At 47.8% G+C, this 14,152-nt stretch overlaps 1 protein-coding gene across 2 annotated transcripts in view; it reads left to right on the top strand.

Moving 5' to 3' along the window:
- Window positions 1-1,143: 1,143 nt before the first annotated feature.
- The window catches only part of Slc23a4 (solute carrier family 23 member 4), a 43,210-nt gene continuing 30,201 nt past the window's right edge, over window positions 1,144-14,152 (top strand). The window contains exons 1-3 of one of the 2 annotated variants that reach the window (XM_006506134.4): window positions 1,144-1,286; window positions 10,584-10,730; window positions 12,456-12,613. In XM_006506134.4, coding sequence (XP_006506197.1) covers window positions 1,245-1,286; window positions 10,584-10,730; window positions 12,456-12,613 — 347 coding nt within the window. In that variant the 5' untranslated portion in view covers window positions 1,144-1,244. Of the gene's footprint in view, window positions 1,287-10,583; window positions 10,731-11,639; window positions 11,834-12,455; window positions 12,614-14,152 lie in introns of those variants that run through there. The other variant, NM_001025573.2, reaches the window with a different exon arrangement.

Here is a 14,152-nt window from a genome sequence, read left to right as displayed (position 1 = left end):
ACATCCATTGCTGGCACTCACGCATACTTGCACCTACACGTGTGCACAGACGTACAAGCAAAAAGAGAAAAGTACAGCAAAAGAAAAAGGAAAACGAACAAACAAAGGTAGGTGCTGAAGGGCCAGGAATGTGGCTCAGTTAGAGTGCTCACCAGGCTGGCATCATTCTCAGGGGCCCTGTGGTGGAATTTGTAACCTGAGCCTACACACGCTCAGTCTGTGATCAAATTAAGCAAAACAAACATAGATGCACACATGAAGCTGTAGCGGGGTGTGGAGTCAAGTCCTTGGAGAATGGCTATTTAGTATCAATGACTTTTTGATCTTGGGGTTTCTGTCCTGGCTCCAGCCAGGTTGATCCCCTCCCCTCCCAACATCCTATCCTGCTTTCCCAGTGCTTTCCCCAGGGATTTTTCTGTGGCCCCTGCCATAAGTTCTGAGTGGTGGGAATCAGGGCTGCCGGTCTCAGAATATTCTACCACCATGAATAGCTGCTGCTTGCTAGGTCTGACTTTCACGGAGGTGGTGTGTGTGTGTGTGTGTGTGTGTGTGTGTGTGTGTACGTTTTTGAAGCGGTCCTTCCAAGTCCTCTGTGCAGGAAAGCAACTCTGCCACCGTAAAATTATTTTTGCAGCTACTTCATGACTGTAATTTTATGAATCCTAATGTAAACACATGTGTTCTCCGATGGTCTTAGGTGACCTCTGTGAAAGGGTCATTCGACCCCCCAAGGGGTCAAGGATCCAAGGATGAGAATCCTTGCTGGAAGTTTTCTGGAAGCTTTTGTCTCCACTCAAGAGCCTTGGAGGCAGAGTGCCCAGAGCGAGCAATACACCTTCCATCATTAATCATTTCATTCATGCATCAACTCCCCTGGGCTCACTGTCTTTTTAATGAGTACTCTGTCATCTCAATCAGTTTTCACTTGGAAAACCAAAAGCTTACCGGTAACTCTGTTTGCCTCCCGCCACCTTCCCTGGGTAGGTGCCTTTTGAAAGACTTTTAAGTCACACCCTGCCCTCAAACTTTATCAAACCAGGAAGTGTTTTCCCCAGGATGCACCTTGGTCTTTATAGACGCTGGAGGGGTATTAGACACCACAGTGGAAGTAGATTACCTCCCCCCCCCCAACCCCGGCCCGCCCTCTGAGTCAGGCGCCTCTTTTAAAGCACTGGACTCCATTCCTGGGGTTATCAGCTTTGTTTCTTGAGGGGAAGACAGAAGGAGAGCTGCCTCTGGTTGCCATGAACTCTGCAGGCGGTAGCTGCGAGTCCCCGGACTGCATGGTGAGTGCCAGTGGTTGGGGAGGGAAACGGGAGCAGGAAGGAGGCCTCAGTGTGGAGCTCAGCCTGGCCTTCGGCACAGCACGTGGCGTCTGCTACCCTCGCAGACACAGTTCCCTGAGCCTTGAACTGCGAATGAAGGGAAGGTGGGCGGGGTTCCTGACAAGGCGCGCAGGGGCGACCCCCGCTGTTTGCTCTACTCAACAACTCAGCATAGGAGCCTCTGTTTGGTCTTAGCTTTCTTTCCAAAGGCTCTGAATGAGTAAAGGGAAGCAGAGACAGCCAGGTTTTCCTTCCTGAAACCCCATCGTGGCAGGTGCTTCTCCTCCTGTTTTATCCGCCCCTCCCCTCCCGGCCCCTCCCTCACAGTAATCCCAGGGAGGCCTCTCTAGCCAGTCCGGAAACCCTGGTCTAACCACCCGCTCCAACTTATTTTGGTCACCTAAAAATCACAGGGCGAGCTGAGTGAGGACCCATGTCTTTGCCATTGCCCGCAGCAAAGACAGGAGGAGGCCTCTCTCTTCAGACCCAGCGGAAGGATTGGAGTTAGGAACGACCCGTGAACCTGAGTTAGGTTCTTGGATTGCTCTCTGGATCTAACCACAGACTCTGTCCATTTGTTCCTATTCCTGGCAAGGGTTCCTAGCATTCTCAAGAGAGAAAATAACGAATCTTTAGAGAAAAGCAACTGATAGTCACCTCAGATTACTTCTGCTATACTTTTTGGAGACGTAAAGGAATATGTTGAAGATTCCATTTTCTCTTTGAGCTTCTGTGAGTCAAATAAGGATTTGGCCAGCAGACGGCCTGCATTAATATTTCCCGGGGTGATATAAACAAATGTCTAGTCACCCTAGACAGGGTGGTGACAGACCAAAGTAGCAATCTCACCCTAGATTAGCATGGTGTACAAGAGTTGATTTGGCTTACTGACAGGAGCCTGGGTGACCCAAGAGCAGCGGCATTATTGAAAAGTCTCACCCCAGCACGGATGATGGCTTCCCAGAGGGGGCTTCCCCCTCAGTTAACCTCAATATACAATGTATGTTCTAGCCCAGTGAGGCTGAGGCAGGATTGCGCAAACTCTCAGGGAGGTGGGAAGGAGAGAGGCTGAACGCTCAGGCTGACTTCTCCAATTCATTCCTCCACGAGGAGCATCAACAGGCCCACTCTCGTGGGTGTCTGTGAGAGGTCGCAACCACCTGATGAGGGTGGCGAGGGTGGCCATGTGCAGACGGAGGTGTTCTGTGACATTCCACCTCTTCCTTCAACGTTTGCAGTCTTCCCATCCACCCCTTCAGCACTGTTCCCCAAGCCTTCCAAGGTGATACGGATACTGGATTGTTTTCTTCCATCTATCGCTGAGTAATAGGCTATCGTGCCACAGCCTCGGGAACTTGACTGGTTATGAGTCTCTGCTGTACTCTTGTGATTGTAAAAGAGTTTCCTTCCACGGGCAAATGGGGCTTACAGGGGCAGTACTGTAGTAGGTGTTGTGTTTGTCTCGCTGCTCCAGACAGAGCACCGGGTCAAACAGTTCCATGTGAGGTTTATTGTAGGAGAGAAGGGCAAAGGTGGCGGGTGAAAGAGAAGGAGAAAGAGAGAGAGAGAGAGAGAGAGACCAGAGGGGTTTTTCTTTCATATGGATAATGACATAGCTGCAGGTAAAGGTGGGAGGTGAACCAAGTGGATTCTGAGAATATGGTGGCTGTTGCCTTGGCAACAGTTGTGCAGGTTGCGCTATTGCCTAGGTATGCTGTCACTGGGTTCGGAGATCCTGATACCAACAGTGGGCATACTCACAAATAATTTTACAGGCATCTCACATCTAGTCAGTAAAACAATAGCATGTGCTGCTTCCTCACCGGGGGCCATGACCTTCTCAGATCCAGGATTGTGCCCTGGATTATAACATCACAGGCGAGGTAAATCCAATGGAAATGATTTTTGATTGTATTTTCAACAACCATACCACTACTGCACCAGTAGTACATCTTGCCTGCCATTTTGACTCCACAGTACACAGTGAGGCTGTTAGTGATTTCCTTCTTTCTCTAGTAGCCCGAGTTAATGTCTCCTGGCTTTACGAAGGCCAATCAGTAGGGAGGGACTGTAAGCCTCAGTTGCCCAAGAAAAGTTTTTTTTTTTTTTTTTTTTTTTTTACAATCACAAGTGTACAGCAGAGATTCATAACCAGTCAAGTTCCTGAGGCTGTGGCACAATAGCCTAACACTCAGCCATAGTCCATCTTAGTCCAGTCTAACTTCTCCACGTCCTGGAGCTAAAATACACAGGTGTCTCAGCAGTCGAGAACCACCACCTAGTTCTAGCATGCAACCGGCAGCCGTGGTAATAGCCTTTGTGGCTGGCAGGGCCTTGGGGGCTTTCCCGGTCAACAATTCATGGGGGGAGTAAGGACCTCAAAGTCGGCTCAAGACACCCCAAGATCAAGTTCTCAGCATAAAGGAGAGACAGAGGGCAGGGATAAGGGTCAAAGATGAAGTTAGAGGAAAAGGGGGAAGAGGGAAGGGAACAAGGGAGAGAGGAAGTAGTATTTGTCAGGGACGGGAGGGGTGGGGCTTGGGAGGGAGGGGTGGGAATGGAGACTGTCTCTGGATGGAGCAGAGAAAGAATTAGCCCATAGGCAAATAGGAATTTATACAGGTAAAAAGGGGAAGTCCTGTGTTAGGATGAGGTGTTTAATTTTGATTTTAATGTTAATTAAGGCAGCCAAAGGGAGCTTTTGATTGACAGACCTTAGTAGTCAGCCTCAGGAGGAGAAAGTAGCCAATTAAGGGAGACTAGACCTTGGTGACTAGCTTTAGGAATGTAAAAGAACAGTCTTTAGTAAGGCAGAGGGGATGGGAGAGAAGGGCAAGACCTGCCAGCCATGTTTGCCATGCTCAGACTGGCTGGAGTTGTGTTAGAGGCAGCCTACCCTGCAATCCATTGGGACATCTTTTCCCACTCACACAGGGTGCTTTCTTTCTTTCTTTTCTAGCCCTGGCTGTCCTGGAACTCACTCTGTAGACAAGGCTGGCCTCAAACTCAGAAATCTGCCTGCCTCTGCCTCCCAAGTGCTGGGATTAAAGGTGTGCGCCACCACGCCCGGCGGGTGCTTTCCTTTGAACTCTTTCAGCGTTATTTTATCGTCTTTTGGGATGGCTGCTCTGGGATCTTCTCATTCACCTTGTTGGGTATCAACTGTCTCACTAATCCATAAGGCTCCTGAGAATGTCATGGCTATGCCTGACCTGTGTCCTGCAGAAGACTCAGAGGTCAGCACCATGCCATGTACGTGATGAAACTTTTCAGCCAGAGCGAGCAGATCTCCAGTTCCTCCGTCGTCTCTTCCAAGCAAGTGCCAGTGGGTCTTAGGAGTCAGGGGCTACGGGGATACTAAAGAAAAGCTGTTAGCTAGGCCTAGTTCCGCATACCAAACAACCCGTCACTACGTCAGCCGTTTTCTCAAAAGATGTTCATTTGTTACAGTAGTATCTTTGGGAGGCACAGCCTTAGTCAGCCCTCTGCCATCTCCGTAAGAGTTTTTCCTTTCTCATTTCAGGGTTGTACCTAAGAGTTCATGAGCATCTCTCCATCCCCAAGGGACAAAGCAAGCCTGACTCTTGTATTTCTGACCTAGTCAGGATCAAGAGGAAGCAAGGTCGTGCTTGTACTTATTGTGGCCTTTAGGGTTTCCCTGCTGCTATCTCTCTATTGATCATATCTGGCTTGTGAAAGGGCTCAGAGCCGAGCGTGCAATCTCTACTCCCCAGGGAAGAAATATGCACAGAATACTCGGGGAGAAATTTACCTACTCCTAGGTAAAGTTGAGTCTGTCTGTCCATCCATTCATCTACCTACCCATCTGTCCATCCATCCATCTACTCACCCATCCATCCATCCATCCATCCATCCACCAATCCATCCATTCATCTACCCACCCATCTGTCCATCCATTCATCTATCCATCCATCCATCCATCCATCCATCCATCCATCCATCCATCTGTGCACACCATTTACTTCCGTATTCATTAGTTGGTATCCATCACCCTTGATGTTCCTGGTTCCAGCATCCACCTAAGCCTAATATCTAGCACATTTATCCGCACTGTGGGGCCTCCTGTCACTCTTCATGGTCTTCATCTTCTGACCACTCCAGCCACTCCTTTAAGGGGAGCACTGTTATGGTTCCCACTCCACAGAGCTCCCTCCTCCATGACAGCTGACACACTGTCACACAACCCCTTTGGTGACCTGTACCGGGGCTTGAAGCTTTCCAAAAGCCAACAACCACAACGTTGGAGTTTTGGCAGTTTTCTCCTTAGCAACCCAGCTCCACACACGTTGCTCTGTAAGCTTCTTGAGAAACCTTGGAAGTCCCCTTTCTCTTGCCTCTTCTTTTTCTCATCCTCTCTTGATGGCTTTAGTATTTCACAAGCCCATTTTGCACCTAGCCCAGGTCACCGAGTGTTGAGGGATACCTAGAGCCACCACCTGGCTCCCCCAGAGCACCTGCTACCTGTTGAAAAATCACATTCCACCGGGAAGCTCAGTCAGTACACAAAGGCCTGGTACCCGTCTGAGGTCCTGGCTGAGTTTTCTTCCTTCTTAACTCTCCAGCAGACACAGTCTTGTGCACCCTGATAAACTGCATTCCACTCACCACCTCTCTCCCACACAGTCTGCCATGATCATTTCTTCCTTACCCTCTCTTCCTCATGGTTAGATTTATCCCGTGGGCTCACCGTTTATGGATCTCAGGAAGTGCTGCTCAGCACCGATCTGATTGGTATTCTGCTTTCTTGTGACTTACTAGCCGGACAAGAGCTTCATTTTTTTTTTCCTTCATTTTTTTCAACTTTCCCCACCAATTTAGAAGCTAGGGAGGACGATGGCATGTGTAGTTTTTGTTTTCAGTGGTGAGTGTTTTCCTGTTATAATTCTTCCTTATGTGTTTTTCTGGGCACATAGCACAGACTCACACATATCACAGATATCACACATATCACGAGTATACAGAATATATGTGTGTATATATCACAATATCACAAATATGTAAACACACATACAAATACATAAATATATAAACATACATGAGAAATTATATAGTCCAGCACTGCCTGAATTTCAGGAAGGAATCTACTGGGAGTCTTAGAAATAGAGGTGACTGTTGTTTTCTAGGTGATAACGAGGCTCACCACCCTCAGCAGAGGCAGCCTCCTGAGGGTCACGGTCCATAAGTACTGCTTAAGAAACCACAGTATGTTCTTTGGTCTGTCAGCCATCCTGCGGACTCTCTTGGTGAGTCCCATTTATCAGGGAGACATGGCATAAAGAGGAAAATTTACCATCAAATGTTTTATCTGGACACATAATAGTTCTGCATAGCAGGGCTGAGGCTAGCTCGGTCGACCCCATATCAGGAAGTATGAAGCCGATTCACGGCTCCCTCAATCACCAAACTGGGCTTTCTTCATTACCAGTGGTGAGGGGCTCCTGGGTATGTACCAGAAAGAAACTGGGTTGGATATTAGTATTCTGCCCCCATGGAAGGTCTGGCTTTCTGCACCTTCAGAAGTTCACAGTGTGGCCTGCGCCTCCACATCTGCCTCCTCTCCAGCCAGCACTGCCCCTAAGTTAGATCTTTCTTGGGGAAAGTGGGAACTGTTCTTACAGCAATGAATTCTACCCAGTCATTGGCAGCAACCAGAGATACATTGGGTTATCACAGCTAGGAAAGGGGAGGGGCCAGGAATGGCACTGGACTTAATTCAGTGCACATTTCAGCCAACTCCAGCCCCAGCCCCAACATGCAAGAGTACTACTCAAAGGGGCACCAGAACACAAAACATGGAAAGGCAGATTAATATCGTATGGCAGCATTGCATGGTGTACAAGAGAAAGTACACGCATGCACATGGACTTATCACAAATATATAAATGTATATAAATGCATAAATATGTATATATCACATATCACATATATATACAAATGTATGTGTGTATATCATGCATATCACAAATATATAAATATATATAATACATAAATATATAAACATAAGTATAAGAAACAATACAGTTCAGCACTATCTAAATTTCAGGAAGGAATCTACTGGGAGTCTTAGGATACATCGCCACAAATAATGGCGACTACTGTTTCTAAGCACGGTCTCTAAACCGCTACACTTCTGACATTTTGGGCTGCATAATTCTTTGCTGTGTTCTGGTGCCCCTTTGAGTAGTACTCTTGCATGTTGGGGGTCCTTGACCACTGTCTTGGGATCCTAAGGCAGTTGGTCTGATATCAGGGACAGCTACTCAGGGAATTACCAGAAGGTAGCACACCAGCGTGGGTACTCTACAAGGAGAGTGTCCTTCCTAGGCATGGTGGGAAAGGTTAGGTAGGACCTCATCTCACTGCTCAGAATGGTACAGTCTAAAATATAAAGCTTATACTGGAGAGGAGGCTCAGGAGCTAAGAGCTCTTGCAGAGGGACCCAAGTTCAGTTCTTGATACCTCTGTTGCATGGTACAGCCACCTGTATCTCCAGTTCTGGGCCGTCTGACACTCTCATCTGCCCTACACACACACACACACACACACACACACACACACACACAAATGATAAAATAAATATTTAAAATGTAAAGCTTATGAGTGTGTTTCTCTCTGAAAATTTCCATTTAATATTTTCAGCCTGTATAGCTGGCCTTGGCTAGCTGAAACCTCCCAAGGTTTCAGACTTCCAGTAATTGGAGCAGGGTATATCTGATACTGATCCCTAGGGGGCGCTTTCTGGAGGTAGTGCGAACAGCTGTCAAATTCTTGATCTGAAACTTTTCTTACCCTCCCCATCTAATCAAGTAGTGGCCTACCGTAATCTTACACTTCTCTGGAGTGGAGCCATCAATCCATTAGGTAGAGAACGCACAGTGCCCCAGTCCTTGATAATTTAGAAGCTCATGAACTTCAGGCCCCGCCTCCTGTCCCTAATAATCACAACTGGTGGGTCTGAGAAGGGAAGCGAAGTGGGACAGCCCGGAGCGAAAGAGACTTGAGGCACCCGTGAGCATTTAATGGGGTGGGGGCAGGCAAAGGCTATTTAAACCTTTGGGGAGTGGGTAGGGGCTTTCAGGGTGAGTGTACATCATTGGTCTGGGCCAGGGTGCTGGAGCATGCCTCCTTAGCATAAGGAGGAATCCCAGGTGATGCTGGACATAACCTTATAAGGGGAAGAGGAAGTTTTACCTGGCTACCAGGCTTCGTGAATCCCAGGACGAGATTTAGCGAGTGTGGACACGTCTTAGCCCCACTCTTGCTCTGGACCTGCTCTCCGAGTCTCCACAGCACTCTAGCCCCACAATGCCGCGATGAAGATGTTTTGATTTGTTTTAAAATAAGGTGGGAAAGGCTGGGGGTGTAGCTCAGAGGAGGTGTAGGGTAGAGGAGGCTCTATGTCTCGACAGCTGTTCACACCACCTCCAGAAAGCGCCCCCTAGGGATCAGTATCCGATATGTCCTGCTCCCATTACTGGAAGTCTGAATGAAACCTTAGAAGGTTTCAACTAGCCAAGGCCAGCTATAAGCTGAAAATATTAAATGGAACATAGGCTCTGGGTTTGATCTTCAGTATTGCCAAATAAATAGATTTAAAAACTGCACTTTGAGGGCGTTTACTACACGACTCACTCTTCCACTGAGGTAGTCCACAAATACTTGAAATTTTTTTTCTTTGAAGGATGGAGCACACAGAATCAATGTGCTTAATGCCAATCTGTGAGGCCACGAGCTGACACTGCTCCAGAGATGTTCCCTGAGGTGGGTTGCAGTGTAGGAGACTCAGGTGTGGCGGTAGCTCTGGAGTAACCTACTTCAACAGCCTTTCCAGGATCGTCTCCCGCTGCCCAAACTACCTTGAGGACAGCCCTGGCTGTGCCTTTGCCTAGAACCTGCACTCTGTGATCTGACCAGGGCCTGGAGACTCCCCTGGGGCGTGTCAGCTAGAAGGACTTGATCTTCATGCAGTGGCCTTGATACCTCTGACCACACCAGAGACGATGTTCCCACGTTCCTCTACTCACAACCAGTTGTCTCAGTGTGAGCCATCACTACACATCAGTCCTTCCATTTATGGAAAGTCATAGCAAACACAACAGCTACCATTCATTGGCACTTGTGTTGTGATAAGCCCTGGACTGTGTGCTTTATACTGCAAAGTGGGTTTTCTCAAACACCTAGATTTATGTAGATAAGAACGTGGAGACAGAAATACTTTGATTTGCCCAAGGTGAATGAGAAATTCAGTCAATACGTCGGAATAAAAATCTATAATTCCGAGTTAATTTCTTGGTTAAACTGTAAGAATGCAAATTGACCTTTGGCTCTGGGTTATGCCTGTGTGCACTGCATCTATTCACGTCAGTCTACCACAGTCATTCAGTTCACCCTGATGGCAAGGACCGTAGTAGAAACTGGCATGAGAAAGCAAAGCAAGGCTCTTACAATTTGCCCCCTCTTCCTCTATGTCCCCTGAGCCACTGATGAGGAGCTGTGATGCAGAGGTATCCGCAGGGTCAGAACTCTCCACAATCTCTTGATCTCTGTTTGCGGTGAAGAGGCTCCTTTGGTGAGGAGTGGTAGCTACACTCTTCTATAGGTATAAAGATGAGATTTCCAACACAGTAAGGAATTATGCTGGTCTGGCAAAATGATGGTAGTTGGTTTCTTTTCTAATATCCATGATCTCACTAGCCCTGGGAAGTTGGCTCAGCTTGTAGCAGATGTAATTCCCCCTCCTGCTGAAGTCCAATTAGACAGCTGTTGGTTGCCACTGATATATGTGTCTGCTGGAACCACAGAGGCCAGATGGTAGGAAAGAGGCTTTCAGGTCAGATTCAGCTCAAGTCATTAGTCCTGCTCAAGTCATTAGTCCTGTATCCTAAGCACGTGGTGTCTTCAGCCACAGTGACCACCCTCCGTTCCTGAGAGGAAATCTACCTACTTTTTGACCTTAAGGTGGGTTTCCATCTCTTCCCTAGCAAATGCGTCTCTCTGCTAAGGCTTTGGGTCAACCCCTCCCTTTCTACAGCCCAAGACTTAAAAGTCTTTAGCACAGTCAGGATCAGGGTAGCCCTGGTCTTTTCTCTGTCCCTGTAATCCTCAGCAGGCTAACACCGCTGCCCCCTAGCCTAGGCCTCGCATGTCTGAAAGGGTGTCCCACCATGCAGCTGAGGTCAGGAAGTGTAGTTATCTTCCCCTGGATTGCTCACACGTGCTCTTTCCTTGTCTTGGCAGGGGGGCGATGGTGTGCTCAGCCTTCACACTGAAGGACAAGGCAAGAAACAGGATGGGGTGCAGAAGGATCCCAACAGTAACAGTAACCTGGCCTATGGCATCCTGGATAGCCCACCATGGTATCTCTGCATCTTCTTGGGGATCCAGGTAAGTCCTCCCAGTCAGTACTAGGTCCAAGCTAGTTCTGTATCAAAGAACTAAAGACCAAATTAGTCGGGTCCAACCTCAGCTGCTGCCGTAGCTTCCATATCAACCCCAGATCGCTCCCTTAACATGAGAGGATAGATGTGAAGATTAGAAAAAGATGCTCAACCATTCTGAGGTGACTCACTTGGGTGCAGGTAACTGATGTGGTTAAAGGTCTGCTTCACTTGGGTAAAGCCCTTGGAAGGCAGAGAGGTACCAGCACTTCCTCAGAGCGGCTCTGTCGGCAGTCTCTCTCTTTCTGTTTTAGCTTTCACCAACTGCTACCTAGTCTCTAGGATGAAGTTTATTTAATAACCAGGTGGAGTTCACCACTGTTGCTGAACAGTATTTAAGATGAAAAGGAAAACACGAGTGGGTTCTAGGCCTGGAGAGTGCTGTGGCTTCTATTGGCCTAGCTGCTGACATGACAATCAAGTGTCTATGTGGAGCTTTCAAGGACTGGTTGGGGAATATCTTACAAGTTCTCTATGTTTGCCTAATGTGTGAGGCTCTGATTTCACTCCAAAATCTCACTAAAAAAGGGCTGTAAAGGATTAAACTCACGTCATTGTCTAAGAGCTCATGGAAGAAAGGAAAGATCATCAGAACGTGCCTTGAAATATTCATGCCTTCTTTTTCTGAAAACTCTCTTATGGCCTTCCTTACAGGGGTTGGGGGGCTGGGGAGGGAGCTATTTTTGTCTGTCAGGGAATTTTAAAGTCTTTCCTGCTTCCAGTATACACCCTTCCCCCCCAATTTGCCAATTTGTCAAAGAGCAGTGCTGGTCACATTGTTCGGATTATTCCAGAGCATTCTTGAGGAGATTAATCTCGAGGGCGGGCAAACCATTGGTTGATCCCTTTGAGACATGGCTCAGTGAGACAACAGGAGTGGGAGCTGCCCATTAAGGAAGACCTGGAGATTTATTTCTGACACGTTACTCTCCCGTTGTCTCCACCTGTATGGTTAGATGTGGAGCTGTGCCCTGAGGAGGAGGAGGAAGAGGGGTACAAGGGATAGATACATAGAAACGGTCATCCTGGTATTGTCATCTAAGGCACTTGGTATGACTCCAAACAGATCTAGCTGCAGCCCATGAGAACAATTCCCTAGGCCTAATCAGACTGAGGCCAAGTTATGTGAAATAGTAGCTCATTCTTGGACCATATTGCTAGCTACCTGTCTCCTGTTTGTCTGTCTATACCCTACATCCATCTGGTCTTTCACTTTGGTACCTGAGGCTGTGTGCTATGACTTCTGGCATGCTCTGAACTCTGAGTCTGATGTGTCCTGCCAACTAGGACTCATTGAGCCTTTTGCTAACAGCTTCAAGTTCACAGTGGGGTCTTCCTTGCTTGAGCCCACCCTTGCTGTGATCTTATTCTTTGGTCCCGTTTTATCCCACTGAGCCTCTGTCTTGGACTTAGTTTCCTTCCCAGGGCATCCTTTCCCAATGCAGTGATCTTGTGCTCAGAGCCCAGCCCCTCTGCCTGGTTCTCACCTGCTTAGGGCAGAACTTCCTCGTACTTATTGCATACCTGCATCTTTGCCTGGCCCTCGCTGACAGCCCCTAGGACCAGCTGCAGGGTTCTCACTTCTGGTCATTGGTGGATGCGCTCTTGCCTTGGGGAATAAAGATGCAGCTGACAGCATCCCATGCCCACCTCCTTCTGTTCTGCTCTCCAGCACTTCCTCACAGCCCTGGGGGGCCTCGTGGCTGTGCCACTCATCCTGGCCAAGGACCTGTGCCTGCAGCATGACCCTCTGACCCAAAGCTACCTCATCAGCACCATTTTCTTCGTCTCAGGCATCTGCACCCTCTTGCAAGTGTTTTTAGGGGTCAGGTAGGTAAAATTGCTCTCTGTGGATTTTGAGTTCTTGCTGTGGTATCAGCGAGGTCTGATTGAATGTTGCTGGGCAACGTGAAGCTGGTTGGAGGGAGGGGTAAGTGATAAACCAGGATGCTTGGCTGAAGGTAAGAGAATTACATCTCAGCTTAGGGGAAAATGTGTTCTTTATTAGCTTATACAATTAAGCTAAGAGAAAGGCAGAAGACACAATGAACCAGGGCTCATCAAATCCCCCCCTTCTATGTGTGTGTGTGCTTATGTGCATGCATGTTCATCTGAATCTGCATGTATGTCTGGTGCGTGTGCATGTATGTCTAAATGCGTGAAGGCCCAAGCACAACTTCAGGTGTGGTTCCTCGGTAGTCACTTACTTTATCTTTTGCGACAGGGTTTCTCAGTGGCCTGGATCCCTCCAAGTAGGCTGGGCTGGCTGAGGATCCACCTGTCTACCTCCCAGTGCTGGGATTACAAGTGTGCCCCGCCGTATCCAGACCTTTTATGGAGGTGGGGTATGTGTGTGTTGAATTTAGGCTTTAATGCTTGAGTAAGAACACAATATGGATTGAACCCTCTCCTTAGCTCCCATATCTCCTTCTGCTCAGGCCTGCCCCTAATATTTGTGAGGCTCTTGATAAGAATAAACCAGGGATTGCCGGGCAGTGGTGGAACACGCCTTTAATCCCAGCATTTGGGAGGCAGAGGCAGGTGGATTTCTGAGTTCGGGGCCTGGCCCGCCTAGTCTACAGAGTGAGTTCCAGGACAGCCAGGGCTACATAGAGAAACCCTGTCTCGAAAAAACAAACAAACAAGCAAACAACAACCACAACCACAAAAAGAATAAAGCAGTGAATATTCAGACTCCATGCTTCATGTTAGAATGTTGTAAAGTTATAAACTGACAAATCCGAACTGAGCCATGAACCCATCACCCTGCCTGGTGGGTCAGAGTTGAGCTGAGTGTGGAACCTGGAGAACCAGGGGCACAGAGATGTTGGAGGAATAAGACGGACAACTGGGGAGAAAAAGAGTGAATTTGCTCCCCCGTTGTCTTTTTGTTTTGATTTGATTTTCTGGAGATGGATTGGCACCTTCCCATTCTGATGAAGGACAGTATCTTTGCTCCATCTGCTGATGAACTGCCAAGTTTTTCCTGGAAACACCCTTACAGATACACTCCGGCTGACTAACTACCCGAACATCCATTAACTGAGTCAAGTTGATACGATAAATTAAGTTGATACAATAAATTAGAAGTCCCTAAGGCCCAGGGAACTTTATAACAGAGGGGCTTAGAAGTATGTGGGAGCTGGGAGATATGAAGAGCTGTGAAGTGACATTCTCTAGACTCAAGACAACCATTACAGTCACGAACTTAACAATAACTGTTGTTTCCTGAAATTTTCACACAAGAGTGGCTCTGTCTCTAACAATAGTGATAGCGGAGGGACTCAAAGGGTCTTATCCTTTAGTGATGAACTATTGATGATTGATTGATAGGTACTGGGAGAAGGGTAGCTATTGTCTTCAGATGTA

The sequence above is a fragment of the Mus musculus genome, chromosome 6, assembly GCF_000001635.26.
Source record: "Mus musculus strain C57BL/6J chromosome 6, GRCm38.p6 C57BL/6J".
Lineage (NCBI taxonomy): Eukaryota > Metazoa > Chordata > Mammalia > Rodentia > Muridae > Mus > Mus musculus.
The sequence above is the reverse complement of the archived record's forward strand: the minus strand, read 5'-3'. Positions and strand labels throughout refer to the sequence as shown.